The sequence below is a fragment of the Pungitius pungitius genome, chromosome 17 (genome assembly GCF_949316345.1).
Source record: "Pungitius pungitius chromosome 17, fPunPun2.1, whole genome shotgun sequence".
NCBI lineage: Eukaryota > Metazoa > Chordata > Actinopteri > Perciformes > Gasterosteidae > Pungitius > Pungitius pungitius.
The window spans coordinates 224,832-245,508 of NC_084916.1; the positions used below are offsets into that span (position 1 = coordinate 224,832).

The window sequence follows — 20,677 nt, forward strand, 5'->3', positions numbered from 1 at the left end:
CTGTCACAATCACCATATGATTCAACTGAAATAACATTACAAAGAAGTTTGTCCAGATAAAGCACTTGTTATCACTAACGGCAGAGAGCCTGTGTTTCCTCTCTGTGTGTGTCTAATCTAGGTCATGATTGGATGCTTCATCCCTGTGCACAAAGTAAATCCAGCCAACGATCGTAGAAAGGCCTTATCCCACTGTTTACAGCAGGGCCGGGTCAATATCCACAGAGGCGCTCAAATAAACAAACCGTAAATGCTGGGGCTTCTGCTGGCCTCACAGATTATAGCTGTAACAATGATTCATTTTAACAACCTGGGCTAATTGTCTCCCAAACTTTAGTTACCAGCAAATATGATCCAGCCCTGGGTGCTTTTCTCTTCATTAACGAAGAATAATGAGCGTTGGAATTACTGCTGCCCCCTTTTTTTTTTTTCTTTAAATCCGTCTGAGACGGAGGCTGCAGGATGTGAGTCCTGGAATGAAGACCGAGTCCGTCGGTCTGTCTGTCTTGTGTTTGGCTTGAAATCAAATCCGAGCCTCTCGATGCGTGTTGGGGCCAATATTACATTTTTATTTTTGCCTGCGTGTGTTTTTGCATGGGCTTCGTGTCGGTTTTGTCACTCAGGTCAGGCATCGGCACATCTCAAACCGTTTGGGAGGCATGGCACGATCCTGGGCATTTCTGTCTTGTCTGTTATAAAGATATTGTCCTCTTCCTCCCTCCTTCTTATCTCTGTTTACCCTCTCCAACCCTCCCCCTCCTCCCATGTGTACCACGCCGGTACTGCCTCCAGAAAGCAGCTCGGCCTGGAGCCGTGTCTGTGATTCGCTGCGCGGGGCACCGGTATAAGATCTCTTATATACTCTTCTATACTGTTCATAGCGGTGTTACGCCGTAACAACTGACGTTGCTCTTTGGCAGAATTTAGCAGTGGTTGGAGCTACTTGTCTTGCGTGTTGAGATTGAGTCATGTCATGTTATATCTTTATACCGACAATGAATAACCCGCAACAGCTGATCGGGTAGCTGGCGGTCCTTTTCAGGGTCAATGAATTATTGTGTTTACTTGAAAAAGCGATACGTCATGTACCGGAATACCGTCAGCATCTTTCTTAATACGGTGATATGGATTTTTGGCCATACTGTGCAGCCCCAGCCTCAACGCCACCAGAGGCTGGGACCTCTCCACAGGTGGAGGAGCCAAAAGCCCCGCCCCCACCCTTTCCATCACCCCGCCCTGACCCGTTCATGCTCTGCTCAAAGGCCTGCCCATAATAGCATTGCAAACCTTGCCCAGATTGATTTAATTGTTTTTCTTTTGTTTCTGGTATGTTCGGCCTCTTTCTCTACCTCCTCCGTTGTTTGGGGGAGGAATGCGCAGCATTTGGTATGGCCAGTGCGGACCGGGGTGCGAGATCAGTATTGTTATCACATTCCCCCTTTACCGAGGTGCAAAGAGAGCCCGACCTTTCACGTAATCACTCTAACCTGCTCGGTCTCTGACACAGGCGTTCTGCGCCTGCAGGAACCTCGGGGGGGTCGATACATGTAATGAGTTGTTAGTGCGGCCGGACTGAATCCGTGGTTTGGGTCGCCAACCAACCCCCCCCCCACGGCTAGCCCAGGCCCCCCCTTTTTAAAACTCTAACTTTAATGCATTCACAAGGCTTGGTGGCAGCAGGCTACACATTCTTACCTTTTGACTCTGTCAGTTATGTGGGAGGAGGGGGGAGTAAGAATGGTCTTGTCATAACCAACACACTTGGATATACAGTACCAGTCGAATGTTCATTTCATTTAATGAGAAAGTCTGTCCCAACCTTTGACTGGTACTGTAAATACGTATTCTTTGAGTTCCCTTTGACCCTGCTTTTATTTTGAAGGGGGCCTTGTTCATCCGGGCATGTCCTTTTGTTTATTATATTGAATTTGTTGATCAATTCAATCCAACCCTCTATTGTTTCACAAAGGAATGCCTTGGGATTAGGGGGTGTGTTCTGCCGTGTTAGAAAGGAATGTGCTGGAGAGGGCCGTCAAAGTGAAAGGAGCAAAACGGTACAAGGCGGACCGATCTAAGGCCTCGCTGCTGTGTGTATCACCACCTCCCGTCTCATCAAATACGGCATAAAGGCTCAGAGAGCTCTTAGGTTATTACTGTGTTAATTTGCTTCATTCCAAAAGAGGGGACAGTGTGAATGTGCATTGCCGTCCAAGATTTAATTAATTTCGATCACCTCGGGGTATTGTGAGTCCACCTCCCTTTAAGCGTATTTCTAAATGACCATATTGGGCTATTTCACTATTTCTTTACTTTTTTGGCTTTCTGTGCCCGTGCTCTCTATCTTGATCTTTTGTCTGTAATATCTAAATCTTTATCTTTGTGAAAACACAGAGAGCCTCTCTGGAAGGATTTTTAACCTCAAGAACGTAATAAAAATTTGAATTGAATCCACATCTTGTTTATGACCCCTTGGTTTATTTTTGCATAAAAAAGAGAAACCAACTAGAGGTTTGTTGAGGTTAGGTATACGGTAATATTTCAAACATTGCACTACAACTGGGTTTGATGGTGTGAAATCACACTACATAGAGATTGTTATTTTTGACACACTCGTTCTGCCCATCATCATCGCGCTCCGTTGTCCGATCGCGTGTACTCCTGAAGAAACAGCCTCAACACCCCAATCTGCCTCTGAGGGCTTTTAAACATGAAATGTAGTGGCCCATTGAATCCTGAAGTCTTCTGGAGGCCTACGGGAGGAAACCGGAGCACATTAGAAGTGCTGATGAATCCAATCAGCCTGTTCGCAGGCGTCCAACACGAGATATGCCGGTGCAATAAGCAGCGCTACTCAAGGGCTTAATTAGAAGGATGCTTGTGTATTGTTTGTTTTTCAGGCATTAGTAAAGTCTGTGTGCCCTGATAATGGAATTGGCTGGGAAATGGAATCGTTGTGCCCTGCCTTCATGCTGGTAGGCCTGATACCGCTTGTCAACGCCATTGTTCCCTCAGCCTCCCGCGGAGCCCCTATCGATGTCAGCGGAGCCGCCAGCCAGCCCCTCAGCCGGAGCACTCGGGTTCGACTGTCGGCTAACAAGGCCCTCGATGCTGGAGATGAGGCTCTTGTGTTAGAATCCACCTCTAATTAGCAGCTGCAGCCCCCCCCCCCCCCTCCTCCTCATCACAGTCTCACGCATCAAGTCAACAGTTTCTCGCCTGCTCTCTCGGTGTTACAGCTCCATAACTCCACGTCCTGACCTTTGGCCTGGCTCACGTGTGAACGGCATAAACAGCTGAACAAATCTGGGTGATGAGGGTGGAATAGTACATTTCGATATCGCTGATACATGCTAAATACAATAATCATCGGTTGTTGGTTTTAACACAATTCTGGGTTTCACTGTAATAAATATCAAAAGCTGCATTAACTAATTTTTCATTACTGCATTTGTTTAATTAGTAGTCATGTATGTAGTGTACCAAAGATGAATCATTTTACCCAGTGCTCCATTATCAACATGCGTCACTACCACCGGACTGTTTATGTTAAATTAAAGAGCGACTCAGCTGCGTTAATGCGACCGAATGTCTTTTTAAAGTTCAAGCCCACTGAAACCAAATTAAATTTCTCAACAGCTGCCATTGATCGTGGGCTGTTTTTTCACATTGACAGTGTGTGCCAGGTTAGTTAGAAAGTCAACCAGCCAAAACCCACCGGCTTGTTACGGAAATACGGGAAGCTCAGGAATTCTTTCACTGGGCGAGGCAGGAATTCAATCAGTGGCACTACGGGGCGAGGGAACCGGGCATCCGACACAGTTATGCTTCAGCACTTTTCAATTTGGGCTTGGCCTGCCTCAGCCTGCGGCCTGTAGCATGTCATTAATGAGAGCCACATTAGGCGTCCGTGTCATCTGTAGTCATCCCGCTCAACAGCAGGAGGTTTCAGGGCTGTACGGGAGGTTGGTGTTCATGGCCCCTCGCCCTCAACTCCCCTTTCGTGCGCCTGATGCTTTTCTGTCGAGGCTAAATGTCCCAACCATGTTCTGCTAAAGAAACCTTATGGACTACAGAGTGTGCTGGTCTTCTTTTGAATTGCTGGCCTTTTCATTGTCCTCTCCCTTGACCCCACCCCCTTTCCCCGCCGCCATTGCTTAAATGATTCACAATGTTTGTGCTGCTCTCTTTGATGCTCAAGCGCTTCCCCGTGTGGTGTAGTAGAGGTCGGGGATTCTATCACTTATGCAGCAAGGATTAGATGGATGTCTCGGGTCGCCTTACATGGTGACCTTAAATCCTGAAATCCCGCTCTCTTCGACCTTTGCCCTTCAGGGGGAGCTAGTTGCCAACGTGTGAGGTTCTGTGCCTCCGACGGATGGCCGTGTGGTGAACACGCTTCCCATCGGAGAGCTTCTCGGGTGCGAGTTAATGCGCTCTCTGGCTTTGCTGTGTTTCTAAGTGATCTGGCTGCACAAGGTCACACTTCTAGAGCAGAGAGCAGACACTGCATTTTTGGATAGTGTTTCTGACGTGTGTCTCAAATCCCTTGTCAAATAGCTGCTGACTTGTCAAGCAGTCCTTCACATATACCATCACTGTGGGGGGGGGGTTCAGCAAAATGCCACACTGTGTGACGGTTATGTTTATGTTATAAGTGCATTCTACAAAGCAACATTTACACCAATCAGGACGTTGCCGTCACCAGAAATGATGGATGGTGCCAAAAGAACTTTTCCATTCTTCGTTCGAGGTTCTAAACGTTTTGGAGCGCACGTCAGGAAGGAAAGTTAAAACACTGCAGATCGTTGATTGTTCAGAGAGATTCATCTGAGGGATAAGATGAGATTTGGTATTACAAATCCTACTCTGTCCCCTGATATTCTTGGCCAAACCACTCTCACTGGCCATGTCTCTGCCATAGCATGATTCATGAAGATCAACTAAGCTCCTCCACCATTTTTAAAGACAAATGACTCAACACAGATCTTTTTAATAAACCAAGTGATTAGATGGGAATCTTGCCTTCACTGGGTCGGAGGGTGGAAACACAGCTTTGAATAAAGGACCCGGAAACCTCTCCTCGTTTTTTTGACGCCTTACTGTTTGTCACTTGTCAAATTCTTTTGGCTCAGATTAACCTGTCACATCGCCAACAAAACTCACTGCAAGAGCTCTTTGTTTCTCCCAGACTATGTTGACTAGATCATGTCACGTCTCTTAGCCCGTAGCTCCATCTCCATGCCCGAGCTGTCAAAAGAAATCGCTCTCATACATCTGCCGGAGAGACGGGATGTGCTAAGAAAGGTCCGCGTGTGCCTTGTGGTCTGCTTTGGATGATACTGTGAAATGGAAAAACACAGAGACCCAGAAGGGTTTGCAGTCTTATTGCAATATGTATTGTTCCTTGCTGCACAAACACATCCCTGCTATGTATGTGTACAATGAGTAATTAAACCCAGTCTGGCAGCGCACTACCTCCCTTTCCCACAGCTTTAGAGGCTCTATAAAACAGGGTGTGGAGCATGTGGAAAGTGTAATCCTCCCTCTGCAGTTGCCTACATGGCCTCTCTGCACCCCAGAGGATTCGTGTTGTACAGTGCAGTAAAATGCACCTCGCCACGGAAAACTTGGCCCACGACACATAAACCCAAACCTCAAATGATGGGTTCATTCGACCCATGAACTCATGGAAGACTCGCGGTGTGGATTCGGAAGCCCTCGCTGCTTTTCTGACGGAATTAGTGAGATTGATGGCTTGCACGAGCATTAATCATGAAGTTTCTGAGCTGACTCAGTGTTCCTGGGGGTTTTCTGATTTATGGTTAGTTTGGCCGCTTGCTGGATGCTGGCGAAATGCACCAAATCATTTGTACTCTGATAAATGACGACTGGAGCAAAAAGTGATGTTCATTAGCTGGCACATCATTCTTCTCAACACTGCACGACATGATGTACCAACTGGATTATGCTAAACTCTCAGGGTAACGTGTTAATCTGAGATTATTGTAGTCGAGATGAAATGATCAAACATTCAAAGCACCTTTGTTTACACAGGGTGTGCGTTGACCACTGACACGAAACTTTAGGATGACGATGCCTGGAACATGTTGGTAGCTGCTAGGCGACTTCCATCTCAACATCACCCCTGCATGCACAGTCTGAAGGACAGTGGTTTGGAAAACGTTCTGGCTAAATGTCGGGAGATAGTTGGCACTTCAAACACAGAAGTGCTCTAGACCAGTGGTTCTCAACTGGGTCTGGCTCCGGGACCCACCACCCCCCCTTAATGACAAGCCGCGACCCAAATCAAGGAACATTCTCAACATCTCAAATTTATTCAAAATCAAGTTCATACGCTTAATTTTATATTCAGGATGTTTAATTATCCTAAAAACCCAATGTCTCCCCCATATCAGAATGGTTTGACCCAACCTGGCACACGCTGCTGAAAACATGGACGAGCCGCAAAAAAACGACACTCCGCTGCATTAAAAAGGTCCCTTCAAAATAAAATCACAGGATCAAAAAGGATGAATATTTTCCCATGCAAAGGCCCGCGACCCACTAAAAACGGGTCCACTAGTTGAGAATCACTGCTCTAGATAATACTATACAATAACATCGCATTTATACAGAAAGTATGGACGTCTGAACGGTGTTTGGCCAGCAGGCGTCAAAGCCGTAGAGCCCCTCCCCCCTCGAATCTAGAGCCATTGATGGACAATCCAAATGCTCCCAATCTGGTATCGGCACTTTTAAACGTAACAAATTGTCTTGAGTTGTAAACTTTTTTGATAAAGCTCAGTGAGCAGCAAACCTTCCCTTTGCCATACATCACTGCAGGGCTGGCACACGAGTGCTTCCTCTTTATTAACTTAATTAATCACCTCGGCTACCTCCTCACATTGGGGCTTTCAACTGCATCTTCCAGAAACTGTTTGTTTGGATAGCAGCTTTACAGCTAAGGGAGAAGAAGGGACCACGGACCATCAATCTCTACCAGCACTTCTAATTGGCTTCGGGGGCTTGACAACGGCATTTCTCCCTCGCGGACCAATAGTGCACAAAAAAGGAGAAGCAGCGTTATCTGACAGCTGCTGGTGCCTTGGTGTCAAAGTACAGTGCTATCAAAACAGTGACAGTATGGATGTCTTGCTTTCTCAGGGGGCCAAGAGTCGCTGTTCTGACATGTCCCCGTGTCAGCAGACGAGAGGAGGGCTGGAATGTGCTCATGACTCGACACGCGTCCCCGCTTATGCTCCACTGGGCTGCAGAGTGGCAGGATCGCGCTTTTTTTTTTCTTCTTTTTTTTGGGAGGGGGCAAAGCAGGGGCCAGATCTCTGAATGAAGGAGGAACCTGAGTGTGTGTGCTGGAGAAGGATGAAGCCCCATCGTTGGTGGGTCGTTGCTGCTTCACAGCAGATGGACTTGACAGTGACATGGCGCCTTATGAACTTCCCCGATACATAGACATAGTCGGGGGGCAATGTTTAATTTTTTCTTTAGATTTATATTTTAATGCAATGTGTTCAAAACATGGTGAGAGAGGGAGAGAGTCCCGTTGGCCCAGTTTTAGGGCGGTGAAGTATTGGCGATCAGGAGCAGATATTCAATACGGATTCAATATTCAACTAATCGGTCGTTTTGGTCTTAGTTGACCAAGTTGTCCTAAGTCAATTAGTCAGCTTTTTTTAAATGAACTAATTAAGGATCTCTGGTGAGCACAGCATGTGGTGCATTTACGTGACACTTTGTGGAAAAAAGCTTTTGATTAAATCACTATATTCCCACCAAAGCTCTCAAAATGGTGCCAAAAGTATTATTTCTCCCAAAAGCAGCTTATGAAATTACAGGAAGTTTCAGATGAACATTTAATATCCAGGATTTCACATTCACGCCTTTCACTTGTGTTGAGCATGAGATACGGAACAAAAGGTGTCGTCCCCATGACACTCAAACAAACCGATGAGCGTTCTCTAAATTTGACAATGAAGTTCACTGTGAGGAAAGTAAACTCTTGCTCTCTAACATCTGGAAAATAATAACTCCAACAGAAGACGTTTGCTGTCAGCTTTTGTGTATTTTCCATCCACGCATTGAAAAAAAGAAAAGGACTCCAAACATTGTCTTCAAGATACAAAAAGGCTGTCAAAACATTTGAGTTCACTCAGGCTCAAGGTCACTTATGATTAAGGTCACGTATGATGGTCACGTATGATTCAAACACTCATTCACCTTTACTCTGGGATAATCGTTTGTTCTTCTTTAGTGGAAATCAAATCGGAGCCCAAGGTTTAATAACGATCTGCTTCCTCACAGCGTTTCAGCAGGTCCTATTGCAGCAGGCGGCCTCTTATGGGAAACTGTGCTCTCATATACAGTTTTCATGCGAGCGGCGAGAGAAGACTTTATTGAATTTAAAGAAAACTGATAGCCTCGTGTGGAGACACTGTGCAGAGAAAGTAGACTTTTATCAAGAAGTGTTGTTATTGGAAGACTGCATTGACCGCCGACTTGGTTGCAACTTGGTTTGTTTTCTCCCCGTCTTGTCTCTAATTCTTCATTTCCAGCCTCCGCGGGGAGCTGAAGGACACGACTAACCCCAGAAAAGAGGTTTTAGGCCTGAGAGGAGAAAAGAAGGAGGACTGTGCAGAGGAGAACGGAGTATTCTGTCCATCTTTGAACCCTGACCCTTTGGGGGTTGTCAGTCATATGAGTAACGTGACTTCCATTTTGTGGAAGCTTTCTTCTTGATTGTGCGTCATGCTCCGCTGCCTTTGTTCTTCTTTCATCATCCATTGAAGTCCACACCTTTTCCTTTGTACCTGCACTGCTGATGCACAGCCTCATACCCGACAGATGTGGACGTTTTGAAGGGGGTGTCGGGTTCCCTCGAGGTGGAAAGTGGGTGCAGGCCCAGCAAGAGCAGCATCAATAGGCATCTGGAGTCCACTTCACCCAGGGAGACAAACCAGTGGCCCATATGGAGGGAACAGAGAGAGAGAGAGAGGACACAACGCAAAGTCTCTCTTTCCCCCGAGACCAAAACCACCACTGAAGACTCTGCGTCACCTCAAAGCCATGCTCATCTCCTCTCATCTTACTCCCCTTCTCCTCTTTCCGGACAAAAACACAGACAGACCTAAGTGTCCCGCCACGAGTCGCACTGTGTGGATACATGTGGTGCCGCAAACCATTTTGTTGTCATTTTACACGGCTTCTACGTGGGAGCCACGGCAGTGCGATTACCATCTCAAATGTCAAGATAAAATATCTCTTCATCATGCCTGTGACTTCTTTTTCAGTGGCACGGCTCCAGGCTCTCACTCTCCCGACTGAAATAACTGTCCTAACACGCAGTTAGTTGATTCAGTTAGAGAAATCCCACTGTTGGCTGACTGGTTGGTTAATCTTCTGTTAAGATGTCACTCTTTATTGTAGCTGTTGTGCATTTATAGCCATTTATTCTAAATTGCAGTAGAAGTAAATTTGGCGATGAGAAATGTTTGTTTTCCAAACACTTCTCGCCGCTTCCAGTAATTTGCACTTTAAAATAACAAGACCCGCTGCGAGTCGGCTGTTAAAATCCAGCACGCCACAATTAACCGCTTAAGCAAATGTAAGTGATTGTTATTGATTTAGTGTTAATTAAGAGCGCCGAACACATGTTGTTCTGCTCTCCGCCACCACAGCTTCCTCTGACCGCTCACTTAGCCATCATGCGTGTCCATCCCTGCTCCGTGTAGGCGTTTTAATGGCGCCGAGGTCCAAGCAGCAGCCCGGATATAGTGTGCTGGACTCGGAGGCCTCAGGCAATCCGAGGCATCCATCATCCCCGCAGTTTACACGGGGATGGAAAGAGGGAGAGAGAGACGGAGGGAGACAGCGATGGAGCAAGGCGAACAGACAAAGTGACAGAGCCAGAGAGGTGGGTGTATAAAACGCATCGGCCTACGTAAGAAGAGGACTGAAATGTCAGCGGGAAGCATTTGTCTGGAGGTGTGATCCACTCAGACCTGCCCCAGTGGGTAAACAGCTTTAATCATAGTTCAGCTGTAGATATTAACGGCCCGTCTCTATATGGCTGTTAACGGGTTGAAGTGCTGCACATTACATCCTGAAGTGTTGTGTTCAAGTCATTTGTCAGGTGTTCTTGGTGTTGGCAAGTTTTTTTTTTTTTGCAATTTCGCTAAACGACTGAAACTAAACCCTCTACCTCATGTGAAAAGGTAGTCCAAAGTCCCTGGCAGACACGCGTCCATTTAAAAAAGCTGTACAATTATAAATAATACCTTCTTTGGGTAACTTGCTCATGATTTCTTGAAACATTGTTTTTTTTGCAAAAGAAAATGTGTGCTTTGAGCCGTGTGAGTCCCTCATAGAGCCAGTGCTTTGGAGAGAAGGCAAACATCTCTACAGCTGATATATCCAACATTACCAAACCTTACATCAGATGCCAGTTTGCCTATTTAATGCCATGGTTTTCCTATTTCTTTAGGAAACAATTGTTTTCTGTACATCGAATGCCAGTTTTTTCCTGCCGACATTGTGACATAAAAAATAGTGTTGTAAAATGAGGATGACACTCCATTTTCCAACTTACCATTGGATGGTCCAATTAACAGCTAGAAATAATAACTGTTTAATTCTGACTTCATCCCTAAGTAGTTTTGTTTTTCTAACATCTGGGAAGCTTGAACCGGCAGCAGTCTGTTTTACAAATTAACTAAATAATATTAGCATTTTCCCAAAGTATCATTTTTGCTCAATATGATCACCTTCATGTCCCCCTGAAGCTGCCCAGTGTAGAAGTTATGACCCGCTCCACTGACCAGGTGGATGCTGCTTCTCCTCGTTGATCCGAGCACAGCTGGACTGTGGGCGAGGGAGCATGGGGGGCTTTGGGCGTATCTTTTGCCTGGTGGGGGTGTTATCAAAATCAGACCCTTTCAGGAAAGGGAGCTTGACTTGTAATCAGATCCCCCCCCCCTGCTTTCACATAGGATGTCAAGATGCAAATGTGAGGCTCTACATCCGCCTCACAGCAGACGCCCTCCGGCTCCCCGCTCATCGGAGCATAAACACGTGTCAGGCCAAGAAAAATATTTGGAGAGAATGATCACCGACACAGAAAGTGGTGGGTAAAGTGTGGCAGGGTCACAGTGCTGTTTGTCAACGATTCTCAGAGGTCAGGGAGTGAATATCTCTCTTCTCACACTTCGTGCCCCCCCCCCCCCCCCCGGGCCCTCCTACTCACATCCGACTTCCATCTTCCCACTCCTTCAAAGCATTGTGCCACCTAATACCTGGATACAGAGGTGTACAACTTGCGGATGGCGCGCTGTATGTGTTCTGCTCAGTTCCCCTGCAGAGGCTCCGAACCGTGACGGCCAGCACAGCTTTATGTCACGCTGGGGTCAGGGCCTCGGGGCGCACACACAACCCTGTTAACTTAGCCGACTGAAAGCAAAGTGCCGCACGCGCTTGTGTGAGTGTCTGTCAGCCGTACAATGTCAACCCTCTGACCCAGTTGCCTTGGTTACCACCTACTCCGGGTCCCTCCAGACGCTCATCAAAGATTGCGCAAGTGTTTTCCTCAGAGGGTTGTTTGGAGGAAGTGAAGCCGGTCTGAGAGGCGGATCCAGAGTGTGTTGAGGTGGCCTCGCCGGCCCTTTCTGCCCCATCGCTAGTAGGCGTTGAGGTACCTGCTCAGTCTCTCATCCCCCCCCTCCTTTTCAACCGAGAGCAGCCGGGAACCTGTCAAGCCTTCCCACGCGCCAGAATCCACACTTGCCCCTGCCACTGCGTTGCCTCGGTTACGCTTGAACTTGGTAGGCGAGCGTTGGAGAAAGGATGAGGGTGGCTGAACAGAGATGGCTGTTTGGGGATCGCAGGTGGAACCGCTGCTCGCACCCCTGTCTGCTGATGTTTGGCCAGTGGAGAGCCTGTCAGAGCCCGCATGCATGGTGGCGGGAAGCCGACGTGTGTGTGTGTGTGTGTGTGTGTGTGTGTGAGAGAGGATGAGGATTGGCAAAGGAGAGTGGCTGGTACAGAGGAGGCCATTTCACGCAACACAGCCTCCAGGAAGTCAGTCATCAGGGATGCCAAAGGAAAGCTGCATCTCTTTCATAGGCGGCCAAACGGAGCAACCAGGCGTGGAGGGCCCTCTAGAAGACAATATCCCCTAACTAATGCCATCCGGGATGACTTTCGGGGTCCTTGCGTTGAAGCCTCCACCCTTAAACCATTCATTTCAAATATGCTTTGGGGCGCGTTATTCAGTCATTTGTCTGAGCTCATTTTTGTTCATTTGATGGGGATTTTTGGGGCACTTTTATGCCCAAGCACTGGAGCACTGTCTGTTTTTCCACATGTGCTTTGTGTGATATGGGTATATGGAGATGACAGGAAAAATAAATGGCCTTTATGGCAGGACTACAGTGTCTTTTGGGGAAAAACGCAGACAACCCAAGACAAGGAACAGTTGGACCAACGGGAATCGAAGACGTTTTGATCCGGAAAGTCTCATTTGTGCCCTGCGGTACTCATGGATCCATTCAGGAGGATCACTTCATAACAGTGCAGTGTTATTGGATGCACAGAGGAAGGAGAAAAGTCACGGGACTGTCATCAATGGTGTTACAACTTTTAGATAAAGGTTACACTTAAAAAATATCAAGATACAACGGACACCAATCGGATAACAAAGGAGAACATGTTGTCCATTCATCAAGAAAGTGAAAATACCAAACTGAAGCCATATGACTATAGAATCTACAGAGAGCCTAAAAGACATATTCCATTTAAACTTTCTGTAACCCAAAAGTAATCCTGTGTCTCTGAAATACGCCGCAGTTTACTTCCTCAACACCATTCCACGGTGTGTTTCCTTCTATTGTGTTATAGATCTTATGGCGGTAATATATCCTGCAAAGCTGTGAATGGTTCAGTACGACCATATTATTCTTTAGATGGAAACCTCAAAGGGAGGCTTTCATCATAGTTATGGGGTCACACAGTGTTCACAGAGAAATGACTCTTGCGAATGAGGAGCAGACCATTTTCCTCCTCTTTTCCCCCCAGAAATTATAATCTATAATACTTTACCATCGAACTTGGTTTACTTCCATCTCCGAGGACTTGACACTATCCATCAAGACAAGACCAGGCTAGATTTTATTTACTGTAATCTACAAGAGCAATGCATTTGCAGTTCATCTGGTAAGTTATTCATTTTATTCAATGGCAAATGTGAAAGCTGCACTTTTTTTGTTTAAATAAAGAAGTCATTTCTATAAGAGTAGCTGGACGCAGGAGAGACGTGTAATTCGTTGCCTCAACCAGGCAAAGTCATCAGGGAGAGAGAGAGCGACGGGAATCACTTAGACGCTGACGAATGGACGCGGGAGAGGAGCCGCGCTCTGGTTCATCTCAGCGTATTAATGGAGCCAGAACCTCCACTTACTTTTTCATAGCTGAAGGTGAAGCGTTATTCCTCCTCGACTTGCGTGTTTAGTAATAAATGGTGCTGATAACGTCCTGGCTTGCCGGAGTGGTTGAATTGCTCTTCTCGGTTGAGGCAAATGAATTTCCTGTATGAGGAAAGTAATGCACATCCCTCTATTTGTGGCATGTGTTATGATCGAAGATTAATTTGCTGGAACGGATATCGATGTGTGATCCGGCCGCGGGGAAGATGTTTTGAAAAAAATGTCAGGATGCATTTAGAGAGGATGATTGAATGCTCTTTTAGCCTAGATATCTTATTTTTTGGAAATAGTTTTTTCTGGGGGGGCACTGGGCAATGTATACTTTCGTGATTTGATTTCACAAAGAAGTCAAATATCGCAAACATTCCATTTCACACCCAGAACTATACTGTTCTCTTATTTGCTTCAGGTGAAATCAGCCTGAGAGCTACGGCCTGACGTGAAAGAGGCCGAGTTCTATAAACTGCGTGCTCATCAATCCACGCACACATTTTTGTGCCTCGTTGATGGTTTTCCACAAAGCCAAAGCGTAGGTGTTATATATGAAGTGGACGCAGTCACCCATTGGCCTGCTGGCCTGAAGCCTCGAGTTGACAGTCGCCATCTTTAAGCTTTTCAACCATTGAATGGAAGTAGAAGCCCCAAAGTATATTTTGCTATATGGTTCATTTTAGTCTAATCATTTTAGAACCATAATTTACTAAATGATAATAATCCATTAAAAACTTGAAACTAGCGATCGAGACCACAAACTCATGCAAGAAGTACGGTTATTTTCTCACAGAATTCTATATAACCAGACTTGACACTAGTTTTGGGACAGTTCCGGATTGGCTATACAAACAGCATGATTAAAGTAACACAAAGCCAGGCAAAGGGTAGCAATAGAAGTTACTGAAGCCATTATAGTTACCCTCTCTCAAGTTGCACTATCAATGTTTTTTAGACCGATGCTCAGAGGGCAGAACACATGAAGTCACCCCCCACAAGGGAAAATACACAAGAGCACAAGCAAACAAATGGTGTGATTTACCCTTGTGAAAGGGTGAATCACAGAGAAAACAATGACTTTCTTCACATTTTGAGCAAATCACTGTCAGCACACATCTGTTTGCCTGCATGTAAAACATTCCCCTCGGAGCAGGGAAAGCCTTGTGTAACCCGATCCGATTGGCCCTTATATAAAATGGAGAAATATGGAGAGAGTGTAGCTCTCTGACGAGTCGCTGAAAGTCTGTGAAATGAACCTGAGTCCGGGGACCAATTGCACATTCCAGCCGAGGAATGTCGAGACCCCTGGATCCTGGCCTCATGTTAAAACACAGCCCAGCCCCTGTGGTATCTAGGGCGGATATACACTCACCGGCCACTTTATTAGGTACCCCATGCTAGTAACGGGTTGGACCCCCTTTTGCCTTCAGAACTGCCTCAATTCTTCGTGGCATAGATTCAACAAGGTGCTGGAAGCATTCCTCAGGGAGTTTGGTCCATATTGACATGATGGCATCACACAGTTGCCGCAGATTTGTCGGCTGCACATCCATGATGCGAATCTCCCGTTCCACCACATCCCAAAGATGCTCTATTGGATTGAGATCTGGTGATTGTGGAGGCCATTTGAGTACAGCGAACTCATTGTCATGTTCAAGAAACCAGTCTGAGATGATTCCAGCTTTATGACATGGCGCTTCATCCTGCTGAAAGTAGCCATCAGAAGTTGGGTACATTGTGGTCATAAAGGGATGGACATGGTCAGCAACAATACTCAGGTAGGCTGTGGCATTGCAACGATGCTCAATTGGTACCAAGGGGCCCAAAGAGTGCCAAGAAAATATTCCCCACACCATGACACCACCACCACCAGCCTGAACCGTTGATACAAGGCAGGATGGATCCATGCTTTCATGTTGTAGACGCCAAATTCTGACCCTACCATCCAAATGTCGCAGCAGAAATCGAGACTCATCAGACCAGGCAACGTTTTTCCAATCTTCTATTGTCCAATTTCGATGAGCCTGTGCAAATTGTAGCCTCAGTTTACTGTTCTTAGCTGAAAGGAGTGGCACCTGGTGTGGTCTTCTGCTGCTGTAGCCCATCTGCCTCAAAGTTGGACGTACTGTGCGTTCAGAGATGCTCTTATGCCCACCTTGGTTGTAACGGGTGGTTATTTGAGTCACTGTTGCCCTTCTATCAGCTCGAACCAGTCTGGCCATTCTCCTCTGACCTCTGGCATCAACAAGGCATTTCCGCCCACAGAACTGCCGCTCACTGGATGTTTTTTCTTTTTCGGACCATTCTCTGTAAACCCTAGAGATGGTTGTGCGTGAAAATCCCAGTAGATTAGCAGTTTCTGAAATACTCAGACCAGCCCTTCTGGCACCAACAATCATGCCACGTTCAAAGTCACTCAAATCACCTTTCTTCCCCATACTGATGCTCGGTTTGAACTGCAGGAGATTGTCTTGACAATGTCTACATGCCTAAATGCACTGAGTTGCCGCCATGTGATTGGCTGCTTAGAAATTAAGTGTTAACGAGCAGTTGGACAGGTGTACCTAATAAAGTGGCCGGTGAGTGTATCTTGTCCCTCAGCAAGCCAGCCTTAGGATGACTCGCTTATCACTTAGAACTTTGATCTATGATTGAATCTCTCCCTCGAGATAAGTCTTTAACAAAATACCTGGGCATAGAGGCATTAGTCCTAACGCCTCCTCTTAGGCTGAATGATCTTCATTCTTAAGGCTGGCGGAGGTCGTCACATGGCCCGGGGCAGATTTAAAACCTGTGAATTTATGGAGACTCGAGGTTCCATTAAAGTAGCGTCTTTTGCCGTGCAGCTTAATGCACCTTGGTCTTGGCTGCTCCTTTGTGCTTTCGGCGGTATAATAGGGCGAGAAATGTCTCTTTAGAGCTCAATAACTTGCATCAGCGATGCATTCAGCTGATAGTACAATATATTCTGCCCACACACAGTTCTCAAATGTTGACCCGATGGCTACAATTGTCATGCAAGGCCTGCGAGAAAATAACTTCTCGGTTCATTTGATGTGTCGGACAATATATATATATATATATATATATATATATATTGTTTTCCTTGCAACTGAAGGTTCCGTTTCTTTGAAGCATATCTTGCTCTATGGTTCATTTTAGAACCATCATTTACTAAATGAAAATAATGCATAAAAAACTTAAAACTAGCGATCGAGACCCCAAATGCATGCAAGAAGTACGGTTATTTTACAGAATTCTACGGACCCAGACTTTACACTAGTTATCCTTGCAACTGAAGGTTCCGTTTCTTTACGCTGTTCAAAAGCCGGTGATTCAAAATGAGTGCTTCACATTTTTCCCAGGCCCTCCGGTTTTATTACACCGGTGGGCCTCTTCCGTGCTCCTCAATGCAGACTCTGCTGCAGTGTATAAATGCATTTATCCTGCATTGGGGGGGTGCGTGGGGAGAAGGCCACCTCCTGTTTCATATTAACATGGGCCTTAAGCCCATTGTTGTATATTTTGCGTATTAGACTCAACTTTGGCTTTCGTCCCACCCCCACCCGGATCTTTCGTGACGAAGAATACAGAACCGGCGAGCTTTCGAAGTACAGCTGTGAGTCTGCATTGCTGCCAGCGCCTCCCCCCCCTCAGTATCCCCTGTGTGGGATGACCTCAGACCTCAGTGAAAATCCAAAAGGGGCTGAAGGGGGCTGTTAATGCTCACCGCTGACGTACAGCTGTGTTTCATTCACGGTGGTTTGTCTTTTACAAATGTCAATGTAATCCCGGCGAAATGTTCTTTAGGGTGCATCACATTGTACAAGTGTAATCTGTATCAGAAAGATCAGAGCAGCATACACGGTTTAATAGAAACCTCATTGTTAGTTATGGGTAACTTTCTACATTTCTTGTTTAATTCACTCATTGTATTAAACTCTCTGGGGAACAACTGAAGAGGATTTTTTTTAATTGTTGAATCATTTGTCATCTTTTTTTCTGCATTATGTCAAAGTAGTGGAAAATGCAGAAAGTTTTGAGACCAGTTTTTGTTTTCCAGGGCTGGGATGCGCGTAGTGTCACAGTCGGCCAGCAGGTGTCGCCATCTCAACAGCAGGCGGGTGTCTGCGCTTTGGGTTTATTCCTCGCGGTCAAGTTCCCAGAAGAAGAATTTAACGTTGCACAGCGCGAACTTAACGTTGCACAGCGCGCACGTTAAGTTATTTGAAACTAACGTTACACTGAAAGTGAGATTCCTGTTGTGATGGCGCAAGAAACCGGGTTAGCTTGCTAGCCAAGGTCAGTGATGGATTTAAAGTCGGTGTTCTTGGGGAAACTGTTGATAGTGCCCAGGTATTAGCATTAGCCTCAGGAGCTAACCACGTTGGTTAATGTGACAGTTATTGATAAGCATGGTTATTATAGCGTAAGCTCAATGCGTGACACTTGAGAGCCCTGTTTAAGGTGTGCGCTTCTGTCACACACGACGGGATAGCAACACATAGCTAACATTAGCCCGCGTTATAGAGCTGAGGAGCATAGTGTCATAGTTTCCCCGATAACCAGAGTTAGTCTTTGCCCCGTGTCCTGTTTAAAATGGCCCGGTTCAGCATTTGGATTTCCCGTAATATCTTTTTTTTTTGGCTCACTGCTCCAACATCCGTGCCAGCTCCGGTAACCCTTCTCCGAGCGTCTAAGCCCGCCTGTCAGCAAGCTCAGCCCCGTGTTCCCTGGACCCTGTTGACACACATAATGCCGCACCGGGAAGCCCGCTGCCAGCCTGTAATCCCAGGCATTTTATCAAAACCAATCAGCACTTTTTCCAGCGAGAACACATCTCAACCGTGACAGGGAGGGGGGGGGGGGGGAGTTCACAACATCTGGCCCTGGCGGAGAGGGAGGGAGTGAGAAGAAAGTGTGAGAACAAACTTGATGCTCTGGTATAAAGTTTCCTTCATTGCTCTCAACCACACTAACCTTTTTTTTTGTTCCACCTTTACACCCCCCACATGTCCATTTCCCTTCCCCACTTCGTTCCCATCCTTCCTTCCCCACCAGCCCAGTGCAGCGGTGAGAGGTTGTCAAAGCAGTAAGGCAGCAGTGACCTGCAGCAGTGGGGGTCAGGGGGTCTGGAGCGGCGGTACGAGTCTGCAGCACCTGTCACACAACCAACAACCCCACCATTACCAGATCTACGCCTTCTGCCCGGCAGATACAGCTGTGAGTACAGCCCATCTTCTTCTCTTCTGCTCCACGTCTCGCTCTCATTTGGAATAGCTCTCTCTCTCTCTCCATTAGCAGCCGTTACTATCAGGAAAGCTCTTAGGCGCAAAGCAAATTCTCCCTCCCCTTCTTTCACTACTGCGTGCGTCCCTTTAATCTCTCTATTTCCCACACTCTTTATGCTCAAGCCCTCGTTGTGTATGCACTTCACCTCACTATCTCTTCCTCCCTCCTCTTTCTGGTTTATCGTGTCCTTTTCTCTCTTTTTCTCTCTCTCTCTGTTGCTGCCTCTCCTCCCTGCAACTTAATTTGTTTTTCTTTCATCCATCCTGCATCGACAGTGCAATGAGAGACTAATTGAGGTAGAGACACATTTGGACGGCTTCCCTTGTCATTATCCTTGAAATTAATTGCTGTTCGGAATCCGTTTGATTTGACTTTATTGGTGCGATCTGGTTCTCTAATGCGTCGTTCGGGGTGTGACTGGAACCCAGACTGGAGCCAAATTGAGGAATTTTATTATCGTCATGTTGATGTCACAGACGCAGAGCTGGAAACAAAGATTTGGCACGTTTTTTTAATACCTCCTGTATTTCTTCCTCTCATAAATACGTTTACAAGGCTTCACATCAAATCACTCGTTCTTTTATTTCCATTACGACACTTTGATATTCTCTCCTATTACATACGCGCCACTTGAATTCCCAGCTGCCTCCTTGGTGACATGTTGAAGCTCCTCAGAAGCTCCTGCATGCAAAGAAGACATTTGATTACATTTAGATAGGATAATCATCACTGTGCGTTGGCTCCTCTCTATGGGCTATTATGCTATTATAAGCTATTTCTGTGATATAACGGTACGCAGTCATTCAGGCCGAGGCTCCTTTTAGTGAGCAGAAAGGACAATATATGTGTGTGTGTGTGTTCCACTGTCATGGCTTCTACGAGCTCTGCTTACAGTGTGTCGTAAGAAGCGGTGTTGTGCTAAAACAGGAAGCAACAATAGAGAACATTCCACAAGACAGACGTAAACGCTGCGGCTTTGGTTCCAGTTGCGGCGGGGGCCCCCCCCATCACATGTTTTTTTGGAACATTGTGGTCCTGTCTGGTCTTTACCGCCACACCCCTCTGTGGAGCACATCAGCGCATGGGAGCGTCTCAGGTTCTTTGACCTGCGTGTATGAAGCCAAGCTGAGAGCTACTTCAGGTTACAGTCAGTCTGCGCCCACATGGCATACTCTTTTTTTTTTTTTTTGTCTATTCCATGCACCGTTTTGACTGTTGCACTGGACTTTTGTCTCGGGGAATACAAGCAATGGGTGTATCAAACAGCCAAATGACAAGAAAAAAAGTTCCCGGATGGATTTGAAACAGATCCACTCAGATTCACAGCAGACTCACCTCTTTCTTCCCTTTCCCCCATATTTCCTTCTCCACTTCCACTGGGTTCTCAGTTGGCCTCTTTTCTCTTTTCCCAGTCTTGCCTTTAGATCACTGCGGGGTCATTAAACGATTGCCCTCATCTTGACCCTCCAGTCTTACGCCGTAGCCGACTCCGCTGGCTTAAAATGCCCTGTTTTCCTTTCAGCAGCTTTCATTTCTCTGCCACAGAAAGCCACTTCTCCCCCTTTATCATCCCTTTGTCCTGGGCTGAGATCACAGTTTGGTGTATGTGGAACGGCAATCCCCTCAATCAACAAACCAATCGATGCAGCGTCTCCCCTCGTCTGAAACAACTGGCCTGTCTATGTCGTTGTTTTTATTGCCTGCCCTAAAGCTATTATAATTTTGCATATATAACATGCAAAGAATGTCTAGCAGAAAGGGAAGAAAAACAGAACTGATAGCTCAGCATGCGTCTGTCCTCTCGGCTTAGGGAGGTGAGTAAATAAAGGAAGAAAGAAAAGCAAGCAAGGATCCAGCAGAGATCAAGAAGCTTTGCCTCCAGCGGGTTTGTAATTACAATGGAA

At 46.3% G+C, this 20,677-nt stretch overlaps 1 protein-coding gene across 3 annotated transcripts in view; it reads left to right on the forward strand.

The window, feature by feature from the left end:
* rbms3 (RNA binding motif, single stranded interacting protein) overlaps positions 1-20,677 on the forward strand; it is a 206,999-nt gene that overhangs the window by 27,227 nt on the left and 159,095 nt on the right. For all 3 annotated transcript variants that reach the window (XM_037473624.2, XM_062558354.1, XM_062558353.1), the window contains exon 3: positions 18,543-18,704. In XM_037473624.2, the coding sequence (XP_037329521.2) occupies positions 18,543-18,704 (162 nt within the window). The remainder of the gene's footprint in view (positions 1-18,542; positions 18,705-20,677) is intronic.